We start from the raw sequence: 14,496 nt of genomic DNA, 5'->3' as shown, positions 1-14,496 counted from the left end.
TAAGATAATATATATTGGTCAGTGAGATGTGAGTCATTTTGTATAGGACTCACTAAATTTTAGGGTCCAATGTGATTAAAAGTTGGTGTGTATGTTTATAAACATAAATATTGGAGAGGGAAAAGGCAAAGAGTTCTTGTGTAATTATTGTGTATGTTTTATTTTTTAGTAGAAAGAGCTTCGCTAAAGATGCTAGGACAAGGGCCTGTAGATTTTACCTGTGAAGATAGTAGTATTTTACGCCTTGCAAGCCATATGGTTTCTCTTGAAATTACTCAACTCTCAAAAAAAAAAAAAAAAAATCTCAGCTCTGCTGCAGATAGTATGTAAATGGAGGGACATGGCTCCTTTCCAGTAAAACTTTATTTACAAAAACAGTCTGAGGGCAGGATTTGGCTCACAGGCAATACATAGTTTGCTGATCCCTGCTCTAGGGTGAGGGTTTTGATCGCCATTTATAAACTAAGTATCTTTATTTTATTTGAAAGCCAGAAATAGCAGTTTTACTCTGGTCAGTTTTTCCCAAATGTGGTATCCTGACCACATATATAAATTTAATCAAACAGTGAAAAAAAGACTCAGAGTGCTTTTGTCACCAAATAGAGGGATTAAAAGTATCAACTTTGAAAATGACAGCAGCATTATTTTCTTTTAAAGATTTATATATCTGAGAGAGTGCACATGCACGTGCTTGCACATGTCAGGGGCATGGGGAGCAAGAAAAAGCAGAGAATCTCAGGCTGACTCCCCGCTGAATGTGGAGCCCAATGCAGGACTTGATGCCATGACCCTGAGATAATGACCTAAGCTGAAATCAAGAGTCAGATGTGAATGCAGTATTATTAGCATGTGCTTCTTAAACTGGGTTATTTGTTCCCTTAAGAGGAGGCCACAGAATCAAGCATTGGTTATACTTGGTGACTATTTAAAAATTTTTTTGGTTTATTTATTGGGGTGCCTGGGTGGCTTAGTTGGTTAAGTGGCTGCCTTTGTCTCTGGTCATGATCCCACGGTCCTGGGATTGAACCCCACATTGGGCTTCCTACTCAGCGGGAGCCTGCTTCTCTCTCTGCCTGATACTCTCCCTGCTTGTGCTCTCCCCCCCGCCCCTTGTCAAATAAATAAATAAAATCTTAAGAAGAAAATAATAAAATAAAGTTTATTTATTTATTTATTTTTATTTATTTTTTTAAATTTAATTTACTTATTTGACGGACAGAGATCACAAGTAGGCAGAGAGGCAGGCAGAGAGAGAGCGAGGAGGAAGCAGGCTCTCTGCTAAGCAGAGAGCCCGATGCAGGGCTCGATCCCAGGACCCTGGGATCATGACCTGAGCTAAAGGCAGAGGCTTTAACCCACTGAGCCACCCAGGCACCCAAAGTTTATTTATTTTTAAGTAATCTCTACAACTGATGTGGGGCTCAGATCATGACCTCAAGATCAAGAGTCACATGCTCTTCTGACTGAACCAGTCAGGCACCCCTTGATTACAATTTTAAACATTAATTTTAATTTTAATTTTAACATTAATACAAAGTATGTTTTTGTATATATTCTAAATATATGTTGCACACATTTATCTGTGCAAATAGTCATATTCATATGTATTCATATATATATGAACATATATTGAGGAATAAAATTGTCATATAGTGAGTTAAGAAGGTGGTTTTTTTTTTTTTTTTTAAGATTTTATTAGAGTGTGCATGTGTGCAGGGGGAGGGGCAAAGGAAGAGAATTTCAAGCAAACTCCCCACTAACCGTGGAGCACCACATGGGCTCCCATCTCACAACCTTGAGATCATGACCTGAGTTGAAATCAATGGTCAGTGCTTAACTGACTGAGCCACCTAGGTGCCCTCAAAATGCATGTGTATTAAAAAAAAATAAAGAGTGCAGGGAAGTTGGTTAAGTGTATTTATTCCTTTAGCTGAGGTAATGATTCCAGGGTTCTGGGATCAAGTCCCACATTGGGCTCCTTGCTCAGTGGGAAGCCTGTTTTTCCCACTGCCTGCCACTCCCCTGCTTGTGCTCTCTCTCTCTCTCTCTAACAAATAAGTAAAATCTTTTTTTTTTTTTTAAAGATTTTATTTATTTATTTGACAGAGAGAGATCACAAGCAGGCAGAGAGGCAGGTAGAGAGAGAGGAGGAAGCAGGCTCCCTGCTGAGCAGAGAGCCCGACACGGGGCTCGATCCCAGGACCCTGAGATCATGACCTGAGCCGAAGGCAGTGGCTTAACCCACTGAGCCACCCAGGCGCCCCCAAATAAGTAAAATCTTAAAAAAAAAAAAAATGCATGTGTGTAACAGAGGTCTGTGTTAGATTTCTGGCTCTTAGCTGTGTGACCTTGTTTAAGATTCTTGAACTCTAAGCCTTAGTATATTCATCTATGTGATAATAATAGTGTCTGTGTCATAGGGTTGTTTTAAAGATTAAATGAGGTAATGTACATGGCGTCTACTTAGTGGTCCATAATGATAGCTATTATTATTTTATTTGTGGAACATAACATCCGAGGGATTTTAAGGTAAAATTTGCATTTCAGTGAAAGTGTGAGGTGTCATTAGAAGCACAAACTCTGTGTGTGTGTGTGTATTTCTAATTTTATTTGTCCATTCATTCGTCTTGTGGTTATAGAGCACCTGTTTGGACATAAGCACTGTCTCATACCTCTAGTTAATGATTTCTTTTGTTCCTTTTTGAATGTTTAGTTGGTTTAGTTTTTTTTTTTTTTAATTATAAGCACCTACCTTTGTTATATTTTGTAGAATATTTAGCTAGTTTTATTTAGTTTGTGTGTAGATCAGATTGTTTTTTTTTTTTTTTTATGTCTTATTTTCTTCTCCTAAATGTGCCATCTTTCCTAGTGGTCTGTATTTGGCCCTTTTTGTTTTACTTTCTACCTCTCTCTCATCTCCTGCCACAGTTTTGTCTCCTTTAAGGAAAATGTTCTCAGTTAAGTGTTTTAGGCAAACCTTTCTCTTGCCATCATTTTAAAATGAAAAATGATTTTTCATCTTGTCCTTCCCAGCTATCCTCTCCTACCAAAACTGTCTTCTTTTCCTGACTTTGGTGTTTGTGTTGCCAGTTTGTGTTTTCAGTTCCTCATGCTTGAATTTTGAAGTTGGTTTTGACTCTTTTCGATATCAGTTAGCTACCACAGCCTCTGCATTCTTTCTTATTATCTAGAAATCTTGAATTTTCAATATCTTGATTTATTTCCCTCCACCAGCCTCTGTACTTACTTTTGACTATATTTCACACCATCAACAGAAAATTTTAATAAAATACCATTCTGAGTCTATCATTTATTGACTCTAAAACCTAATTTCCCTCTGAAATTTTTCCTTTTAGCTCATGCTCTTCTCTTTGCCTAAAATTTTCTTCCTCAGACTTTGTTTTGAAATCCTTTTCATTCACTTTACTCTTCAATTTTTATTTTGAATATCTTTATATACAAAGAAACATTGAAAGACAAACGAAATAGGTACATACCCTCCATTCTAGATTCAGTAATTATTAACATGCTGTCACATTTGCTTTTCCATATGTGTATGTATATACTTTTTTCTTGTTGTTTGAAAGTAAATCCTGATGCCACCTCAGCATTCCTCTTCTTGGGCATTTTCCTATATAACAGCAATACTATTATTTTTCTTATGGAAATTAACTATAATTCTATAATATCATCCACCTGACTATCCAGGCATATTCAGATTTCTTCTGTTGTGCCAAAAATTTTTTTGTATTGCTGCTTTTTAAAAAACTAGAGTTGAGTCAAATTTCTTTTTTCTTTCTACTTCTTATTCTTTTTTTTTTTTTCCATTTATTGAGTCTTATTAGTCTTTTACTATTTGTGAACAAAGTATATATCTTTATGTATTTGGGTCTCTGTTTTCTGTCAGCAATGTTTGCAGCTCTGAGGTCTTAAACATCTTTTGTTAAATTTATTCCTAAATATTTTGTTGTTATTGTAAATGAATGTAATTTTTTTATTTTCCAGTTGTTTATTGGTAGTATGGAGAAATTCAGTTGTATTTTGTGTATTGGTCTTATTCCCTGTGACCTTGGTAGATTAATTTATTAGTTTCAGTAATTCTCTTACAGATTCATTTGGATTTTTTATGTACATGAAAGCATGTTATTTTCTTCCCTTATTGACTAATAAGACTTACCTACGATATTGACTATTAATGGTTGTAGTTGTAGTAGACATCCTTCCCTAGTTCCTGATCTTAAAAAGAAAGCATTCAGTAGTGTTTTGTGTTTTTTAGGTGGGCTTTATCTGTTTGAAGAAGTCCCCATCTATTCCTGTTTTGCGCTGAATATTTATTATGAAGAGTTCCTGAATTTTGCTAGATGCTTTTCTGTGCATCTGTTGAGATGAACAAGCCATTTTTTTTCTTTTCTGACTTTTTTCCTGAAACGTAGTGAAATTGATTGATATTTGAATGATACACCAACCTTCCTAGGATTCCACTTGGGCATTATATGTTATGCTTTATATATATTATTGGGCTTAATTTGCTAATATTTTATTAAAGGTTTTAGGTCTGTATTCATGAAGGATGTTGGTCTGATAATTTTTTTTCTTGTATTGTCATCAACTTCTATTATCAAGGTTACTCGAACTTCATAAAATGAATTAAGAAATAATCCCTCATTCTCTCTTTTCTGAGTTTAAGATTGGTATTATTTCTTCCTTAAATGTTAGATAGAATTCACCAAACTATCTTAGTCTGGAATTTTCTTTTGGGAAATTTAAAATTTCTGGCATTCTGATTTTTCTTTGGAAGTATCTGTCAATCTTTGGGATTCAGACTACTTGATTATCTTACGGCTTTAGCTCTTTGATGGATTCAAGATACATTTTTGGGTAATTTAGAGATGTTAACAGTATAGACTGCAGTGTGCTAGAATTTTCCAAATATCTTAGTTACTGACTTTTCATTTAATTCCATTGTGGTCAGAGAATATACTTCGTTATACCTTGGATTCTTTTAAATGTATTTATGAAGACTTGTTTTGTGGCTTAGGATATTTTATTTTAGTATTTTGGTGAACATTCTATGTACAGTTGTTGGGTGGAATATTCTATTATGGTGAATTCAAGATTGTTGAAATTTTTAGATCTTTGGTGCTTGGTGGTTTTTTCTTTTTCTTTTTTTTTTTTTTTTTTTTTCCTATCATTTACCAAGAGAGGGGTGTAAAATTAGCAACAAATTCTGTCAGTTCTCCCTTCATCTATTTTCGAAGCACTGATAATTTGGAATTGTTATATGACTTCTTGATAAATCAGTCCTTTTATCATTATGCCTATCAAATGTGCATTTTTTTTCTCCAGTAATGCTTGTCTTGAAGTCTGCTTTAAGAGTAGCCTCCCAGTTGCTTCTTTCTGCTGGGTTGTATTTCCCCCCCCCCCCCGACCCAGGTCTCACCTTGTGCCCTCAAAGTTTGAGAGGTTAACCAAAGCCGAGCTCCTGGGTGGCTCAGTCAATTAAGCGATTGCCTTTGGCTGAAGTCATGATCCCAGGGTCTTGGGATCAAGTCCCAGGTGGAGTTGAGCTCCCTTTCCCTCTACCCCTCCCCCTGCTGGCACTTACTTGCTCACTTGCTCGGTCTCTCTCTCTCAAATAAATAAAAATGCATTAAAAAAAAAATAAAAAGCAAAAGATGTGGGGGGTACTTTGCATGCTAGTTTTATGGCTTCACCCTCTGGATTCCTTTCTGGGATTCTTCTTCCTTATTGGCTGCCTCACTTTGTGACATTTGCCTCTTCTGTCTGGTAAAACTGCTGCTTTGTGCTTGAGGTCTTACCCCCTTACCCCTGATGCTGATTTGGAAGTACTCCCTTGGGCCAAAATGTATATCACCCATGCTTCTTTCAAAGATTGTGTCCTTTCCTGTTTCTGCTTACTTTTGGTTGATCTCCAGTGTTTTCAGATTGTTGGGGTGATATATATTATCCAGAGTTTATAATTGTTGTTGTCAGGAGGTTAGTCTGACATTAGGAGCTCTGCTATATCCAGCACCAGAACCCCTGTATGTCTCTTAATTTACAACAACCCCCACTTTTTTATCGCATTCCCTTAACTGTTTGGAGATTCCTGGCCAGTCTTCTTATGAAAGTCCTACAATCAGAGTATTTTATTATTTCCTTATTATGATGTTTAATTTATTCCTCTACCTCTTGTATTACCTATGAACTGGAATTTAGATTGAGACTTGATTAGATGCAGGTTAAACGTTTTTCTGCTTCATAGATGATGCCTGTATTTCTATTTTGCATTATCACCAGGAACATTATATTTGTCTCGGTATCAGTGGTGATTGATTTGATCACTTGGTTAAGATAGTGCTCTTCACTGCAAGGATTTTTTTTCCCTTTGTAATTAGTAAGTAATTTCTAGGGTGGTAATTTGCCCTCTCTCCATTTTATTTGTGCCCTACCCAAATATCACCTCTTAGTTTTATTCAGATGTCAGGACAGAGTAACACTTAACAAGCATTAGCTTTTCTTATTATTACTTAATTCCTATTCCCCAAGCAGAAGTTCTTAGAGATTGTAGTTTTTATATACCATGTATACTTTAATGGTACATATCTCACGTGGTGGTTACAGAAGTATCTTTCTTTTTTTAGTAGATTTTGAGGTACTAACTGCATATATTCCATCTTAGACCTCTTTATGTTTCACATAGCACTTAACTAACATTTTGCATATAGTAGATACTCAGTAAAGTTTTTTTATAGAAAGACAAAATTAGCTAAGAAATCTCAAGACTTTTTCTGTTTAAACATTTTTTAATCTCTTTATTAGGTACTGGTTAAACTTATTTATACTTTTTTTTTGTAGGTAAATGAGAAATCGGGACAGATTATACAGTATGATAAATTTTACATACATGAAGTACAAGAATTAATAGACATAAGGAATGATTATATCAACTGGGTCCAACAGCAGGCCTATGGAATGGTATGTTTCCTATTGCATCTTATGATTTCATCTTTATGTATCATTTATTCTCAGAAAAGAAACAATTGCTTGTTTTTGAAACACCAAAGTTTTTTCAGAGCTTTTATTCAAAGCTTATTTTTGAAATAAAAACACATTGGAAAGGAATAGCTACTTACTCTGCGGTATTTATAAGTAGACATTCCGCTCTTATACCAAAGCCCAGCCAAACTGAAGAAAAACGCAGATGTGACACAGATTCTTAACTTTCACTTATTTTTCTTGAGGTTGCCTCTAAATTCTCTCACGTTGAGAATATTGGAGTCCCTGATACTGGAACTCTACGAATATATTACTGTTGTGAAATTAGTGCCTCAGAATTATCAGAAGAGAATTGTAGGACCATTGGTTCCAGTTTCCCCACTTTCATAAGTTTTTAATTTTCAGAGTTTTGACCTAAATCCCCATGTGTACATACTCCTTCCCATGTGGCTAAGTCTCTAATAACTACTTAATGCCCCATTAAAATAATAGCAGTCTTATAAAGCTTCATTTAGACACATAGAACTTTAATATAGAAATGGGTAGGCAGTTAGATCTAAAAACAGATTTGCTGCTAACCATTATAGTATACTTGAGGCCAACTTTTTTCCCCATGAAGTAGGTAATTTAAGCAATGTGTCTGTAGCAGTTGTAGAAGGCTGAGTAGCCTTTCATTGCTTGCTAGGCACCAGCTGCAAGCTCCTTGTGGATAGGCACTCTATGATTTTATTCACCAGTTCTTCTAATAGTGTCTGGAATAAGTGTAGTAGGTACCAAACACGTATAGTAGTTTTAGAATCTCAGTGTGATTAGTGCACGCTCATTTTGGAATACTCTAATCTGTAGAAATCAGGTCACTTCTAGAACATCTTTTGCGGAAGCAAAAGGTATGTGCATCTTGATTAGAGGAGAGACTTGTTGATCCCCCTCACCCCAAGAATCATTGAGTTTAGGTCAAATTTGTAGCCTTCGATAGATTAAGTCTACTCATTTGTTCATTCAACAAATACTGAGAATATTGAGAACCTCCAGTGACAGGCTTCAATTTAGGCATTGGAAATATATGAGAAACCAGACAGATAAGGGCTATGTTCTTATGTAGTTCATAATCTGGTGGGAAAGATGGACAGTAATCCAGTAAAGCAAATATATTAGCTAATAATTTGCAGTCTATCGAGAACTAAAAAGAATTAAAGAAAGACTATGGTTGATTTCTTGCAATTGAGTAATCAGTCTGTCTGATGAAGTCCTGTCTGATGAAATATGAGCTATATAAGTGACAAGAAGCAACCACATAAGATCAAACCAAAGAGGATTTCAAGAAAAAATGAATATCCAGTAAAAGACCTTAGGTGAGAACAAGCTTGACATGTTTGAAGGATAGGAAGAGGCCAGTATGTCTAAAACATGGAAGTTGGAAGAGTTCTGGGAAAGGATCAGAGAAATGGACAGGCACCAAATCATGGAGGGTTTAGTAAATTAGGATCAAGAACTTGGATTTTATCTGAAGTGTTATGGTAAGCCATGGCGTGGGGGGGGGTGCGTGGTGTCAGTATCCTGATTTGCATATAAGCCCAGACAAAGCAATGTAGGATACCCTAGGTCTCTGAGCAGTGTTTTTGAAACTGGAGTTATATATGGACCCCTTTTAAAGTAAAACAATTTCTAAGAAGTCCAGCATTCACTTACATTGTTTATGATCATCTTATTTAAATATATACAAACACTACACTAGTTCTAAACTCCGGCTGCTTAGATTTTAAAAGAACTCTGAAACCATAACAAATTTATATAAGTAAGACTACAGATTTTAAAAATCAAGTTGATATTAGTGTGGAGGATAATTGTTTTGGTGATCTGGAATCTCACCTCACAGCCTAAATATGATGAGAAAGTAGTGTATAACATAAGAGCACCTGGATTCAAATCCCAGCTTACAGAGAGTAAAAGCTTAGCATTTACTCTCTCTGTGTCCTTGGAGAAATGATTAATTCTTTTTCTGTAAATTAGGGATAACAGTACCTACCTTTTATAGTTACTGAGAAGATTAATTGGTATGATGCATATAAAGTGCTTAGGGAATATAAAGTGCTTAGTGCACTTTATATGGATCATACCAATGATTGGCACATAGTTCTTGCCACATAGTTAAGTCTTGGTAAAATAATGGCTGTTGCTGGCTGCCTATACACAGGCTTTGTTTGGCAGTCATTTCTATTTTGAGGTGTTGAATGTTATCTTGCTGTCTTTCTTTATTTGAACTATAGCGAAACATTTGCTTTTAGAATGAGATGTCATATTCATTTGGCCCTCACTTACAAAGCACATTTCTTTTTTTTTTTTTTTAAGATTTTATTTATTTATTTGGCAGACAGAGATCATAAGTAGGCAGAGAGGCAGGCAGAGAGAGAGGAGGAAGCAGGCTCCCTGCTGAGCAGACAGCCTGACATGGGGCTCAATCCCAGGACCCTGGGATCATGACCTGAGCCGAAGGCAGAGGCTTTAACCCACTGAGCCACTCAGGCGCCCCAGCACATCATTTCTGTATGAAGTCCTAGACACAGAGATCCTTCCTGTTTGGCACCAGTGTGATTACATTTACTACCATTGCAACTCTTGGAGTTTCATTGTAATACTGGGATTATAAATGGATTATCCTAATTTTAGATTTTTTAGATCAATTTTTTAAAATACTGGTATTAAAAACACCAAAATTACAAATTCTCCCAGAGCACTCATAGACCCCTAAAATTATATTCTTCAGGGATCTGCAAGCCTAGTTTGAGAAACATTGTCTTAGAGAGTCATATGATCCTATATCACTATGAATTAGATACTTTTGCCATCTGAATTTATATCTAGTATGTAGGTCATAAACTACTTGTATTCTGAGCAAGTAGGACAAATGCCAGTCTAATAGCATTTTTTAGTTTGTAGTAATCTTCGGTGTTATGTGGAAAAGCTGTGGTTTGAATGTTTACTTTTAAGTTTGGCAGGCCTGTATCCAAGCTTCTTATGGTATATAGCTGTGGTGATATCAAATTGAATTTCCTTAGGAGTTATTTCAGCTCTGCTGTTTTCTGCTAAGGGGGAGGCAGTAGAAGAGTACCTTCCAATTTCCAGGCTTTTCTTCTTTGCTTCTCATTCTCTCCAGATTATATGTTTGCTATACTTGGTGATTGCCCTCTGTTAGTCTACTCTTTTAACAATATGCTTTTCTTTTCTCTTCATTTGTAGACAGAATGAATGAGTGAAAGCTTGTTCTTTATTTAATTTGCATAGTGGGTTTAATACCACATCTTAGAAATCAAAATGTAGAGCCTGTGATTTGGGTTCTTCTAATCTACCTCTGGGAACAGAAAGGTGTCATTTACTTTGAAGAAGGTCTTTGTGCAACTCTTACATATTTCATTAGTTTATATTATGACATTGGATTTCACAGACTTCTTTCAGAGAGTTCAGAGCACTTTCGCATTTCATATTTACACATAACTCTAAGAACTTTTTTTCCTGGGTCTTTTTAATAAAATTCATACTTACATTACTAGTCTTAATGCTAGGCTCTACTATCACATTAACACTCTAAGTTAAAGATTTTAAATAATTTATCCTAAAAATAATCACATGCTATTTTGTGATGATATGTATGTGCATATACATAAGTATACATACACATGTGTACATACACATACATACACATATATGTATATGTACACACATGTATACCACTATTAAATAAGAGTTATAGTCTTGAAATCCATTGCTTCAGTGTGGAAGCTTAAAATATTCTTTGATAAAATGTAATTACTATGAATTACAAGGAATATATATCCTTAAGTATTATTTATTTACCCTGTTTTAGATACTGCAAGGAAATTATTTTACCTGTATTATATTTGTCTTCATGCAATAATCTTGAGATATTTTTTTCCTCCATTTCTTTTCTTTCCCAGTCAAGAATTTTAAGAATCTAGCAGATATACACTCCCTTGATCCCTAAGCATTAAAAACTAATTCTGTAAAGTTCTTTGCTTTTCTTATAGAGTCCTTTTACACTGCTGATACTTCTGACTTTACTTCATCCCCTTTCATTTTCCCATCCCTTTTTACCTCTTTCTTTTTGCTTGTTTTTATAAAGTTTTTGCTTGATCCTATGTAAGTATATCTGTTTTTTGTTTTTCACGATGCTGACTTGGATGTATGAAACTTTTGAATTCCTTTTGCTTTTCTCTATTTTTTTCCCTCTATAGTTAATCTCTTGGCAAAGTAAAATGGCACATGGGTTCTCTTTCTCTTCTGCTGTTTGATTTTTCTCCACTTTCTAGGTACTGTTCTTAGTTGTGTATTTTCTTACCCTCTTTTAACTTTGCTTAAGTTGAAAATACTTTAGTAGTTGCTCCTAAACTCTGCTCTTTTTTCTTCTCTTTCTTAAACTTCTAGTTACTGTACATATATATCATCAATATTTATTTAGTAAAAATTGACTGGTTTAGAATGAAGTATAGAAAGGTATATGCTGGGTCTGCTAGTTTGAATTACTATACGTTTCATGTTACGCATTTTTAAAAATACTCATTTATTTCAAGAACTGTATAGCTATATAAGGCATGTCAGATATAAGTAGATACTAATGAAAATACTTGGTGAAGTTTTTAGTCTTTGATGCTACATTACATATAAAGTCACTAGTCTTATTTATTTGACATTAGTTGTGCTATATCTATAAATCATCACTGTATTTGTTCTATGGCGTTAAAGTTGTACTTTACCTATTCAGTGGTGAACTAGCAGGGTGACATGTTCACCAGCAAACTAGAAAGACTGATATGATAGTTGGGGAGAACCAGCTTGGGAAAGATACATCAGTACTTTCTGGGTTTGAGTTTTGTTCTCATTTAATAAAAAGAAAAGTACATTTGTGCTCCCTTACAACTGTAATACTTCCTACAAAAGGTCATCCTTGCTTTTTAAAGCTCCTTTGTTACTTTTAATGGCATTAATATTTTGCTGACTAAATTCTTCAATTAACTCCTTATGCACTGGATTACCAAATTATGTTTACATATTTCCACTTCATTCATGTTTTAGAATTTATCCTATTTCTATCTCGTTACCAAGACCTTTCATTTTTACTGGAATTACTTCATTAACTTCAGTATCCCCTCTTTATGCCCTCTTAGAGTAATCCTGTGTTATGTCATTGTATCAAGATGACACCAGCAATGGTATAATGTTTTGCCATTAGTAATTTGTCAAAACTAAAATGTGCCAAGGAGCTCCATCTTCTTGTCTACGACGGGAACCATCATTAAACATTGGTATTAAAACCATCCTTAGTGAAGTCTGTTTTAGACCATGAGAACCTGACTTTTGAACATTGCTTCAAGCCTTCCTCCAGCTTCTAGGACATTGAGTAACTAAAATTAGGCAAGCCTTGACCCATTTTTAGGACTCCCGTCTAAAAACAGCCAACAACTAGTGCTTGACGATGTAGATTTGGAGCCAATAGTAGGTCACACACTGAATGATATGTCGTATTTTTAGCAATAGACTTTTAATTGACCTCACATGTTTTATGATAGCCTGTCTCCAACCCCCACTTGACTTTGTTTTCCTTTTAAAATTCTCTTGGAAATACTACTTTGACTGAATCAGGTTTGCAACTAATGTAACAACTACCTTGCAACTCCTATTTCCCAGAAGAGTTCATACATTGCTTTTTGAAGCATTTACCTTTTTTTCTTTTTGCATTTACCTTTTTAAAAATGTTTGAGCTTTTGTATAAAATCCTTAACCCTTAAATTAAAATTTCTAATAATGATCTTAATCTGTTTTACCCTTTGATACTGCTTTCCTAGACGGTCATTCTACTTGATACCTAAAAGCTTCTCTTTTCTCAAGTTTTCTATATGTCTCATTATTTCCTATATCCTTTTCAGCTTACAGTCAAATTTGGGTTCTGCTTTAGTGTGGTTTAGTAACACCATAAATTCTAACAATCTTATTGACTTTCCCAGTGCATAATGATAGGCATAGCACCTTTATCTGTTTACATGTAGCAATAAAAAAAGTGCATATATATTGTTTTATTATTTACTTAAGAAAAAGATTAATCTCCCATGATATAAACTGTCTTGGTATCTAGTAGTTATCAAGCAGGCTATAGGTAGTCAGAAAATATTGAAAGGTTTTTCTTTGCTTGTGTAGACTTTCATAGTAAAAATAGCACTGTTATAATGTCCCGCAGATAAACTATAAAAGAATGTCAGATGTTCAGGTTGGTTTCAAATTAAACGGAGTGTAATCTAAAAGGCTTTCTCTGCAGTACAGCTTCTAAGTATGTTCTTGTTAACGCTGCCAGTAGGGGTACTTATCTAGTGATACCTTGGTACTCTGAATTTTTTGGAAGAAAGTATTAATCAGTAATTACCTTTCTCAGAACAGGATTTGTATGGAGTCATATTTTACTTATGCTCATACTGCTTTGGTTTTATTTAGCACAATATAGTGAGAGAATACTAAGTCTTTGCTCATATCTTAAAGTCTCCAAAGGTACCCCCGAGGCATGTGAGCATTTAGCATACTGCAAAGCTAGAAGGAATAGTCCACACAAGACTGCCCTCACTTCTGGCACCAATTGCAATTTGGTGGGGGGAGGGTCCCAAAACCATCCGTATGTTCGGTAATTGTCTGCAAGTTCTCACAGAACTCACTGACAACTGTTAAACCAATGTTTACAGTTTATTATAGGGGAAGCACACAAACTAAAATGAATTAGTTGAAATAAGTTATGGCTTAATTTTCTTCACTTTGTTTACATGTAACATTTTAATCTACTAAGGACTTTTCAAACATTTTGTCAAAATTAATCAAGTCCTGAGGTCTCCATTTTCCAGGTGGAGTAACTGAGACATAAAATTACATCTTCAAGACCAAGTTTAGGTTTATTTTCCTTGTTCTACCTAAATTCTACAAATGGGTTTATGACCACAAGATACATGAAACAAAGTTCTTATTTCTATTTATAATAGATACATAAGGTGCACATGCAAAGGGTAAGTTTTGTTGTAGGTGTATTTTGTTCTACTTTGTTAATTTAGTATTCTGCTGTAGCAAAATATATGAAATGCTACTTTGAATAGAAATAGTTAAATTTGGACACTAACATTGCTCTTTCCTCATTACTGTTATATTCTGCACTGCTGTCTTAGGATGTCAACCATGGATTAACTGAGGTAAGTTTGGTGTAATGTAGTCTCATGTTCAGAGTAGGAAATACTCTGTTTTGTCTTAAGTGATAGGAGAACAAAAGGTTCCTGTTTTATGTGGCCTTTATTTTTTAATAAGTATATAGGAATTGTCCTTATGAAACATTTCAGAGGAATTTCCTGAAGAAAAGTAAAACCTCTGTTTTAGTTAACATTACATCTCTCTATGATGCATTTCAACGGTATTTGTGTAAAAATAGTTTCTACCCTCCTAAAGTCTTACAGGATA

The 14,496-nt window shown here is 34.9% G+C and overlaps 1 protein-coding gene across 5 annotated transcripts in view; it reads left to right on the top strand.

The window, feature by feature from the left end:
* Positions 1 to 14,496, top strand: part of HERC4 (HECT and RLD domain containing E3 ubiquitin protein ligase 4) — a 122,631-nt gene that overhangs the window by 75,920 nt on the left and 32,215 nt on the right. For 2 of the 5 annotated variants that reach the window (XM_047701690.1, XM_047701693.1), the window contains exons 15-16: positions 6,859 to 6,978; positions 14,211 to 14,234. The exons of 1 other annotated variant lie outside the window; for it this stretch is intronic. In XM_047701690.1, coding sequence (XP_047557646.1) covers positions 6,859 to 6,978; positions 14,211 to 14,234 — 144 coding nt within the window. Of the gene's footprint in view, positions 1 to 6,858; positions 6,980 to 14,210; positions 14,235 to 14,496 lie in introns of those variants that run through there. 2 more of the 5 variants (XR_007122619.1, XM_047701691.1) reach the window with 2 other exon arrangements.

This window comes from Lutra lutra, chromosome 14 (assembly GCF_902655055.1).
Source record: "Lutra lutra chromosome 14, mLutLut1.2, whole genome shotgun sequence".
Classification (NCBI taxonomy): domain Eukaryota; kingdom Metazoa; phylum Chordata; class Mammalia; order Carnivora; family Mustelidae; genus Lutra; species Lutra lutra.
The sequence above is the reverse complement of the archived record's forward strand: the minus strand, read 5'-3'. Positions and strand labels throughout refer to the sequence as shown.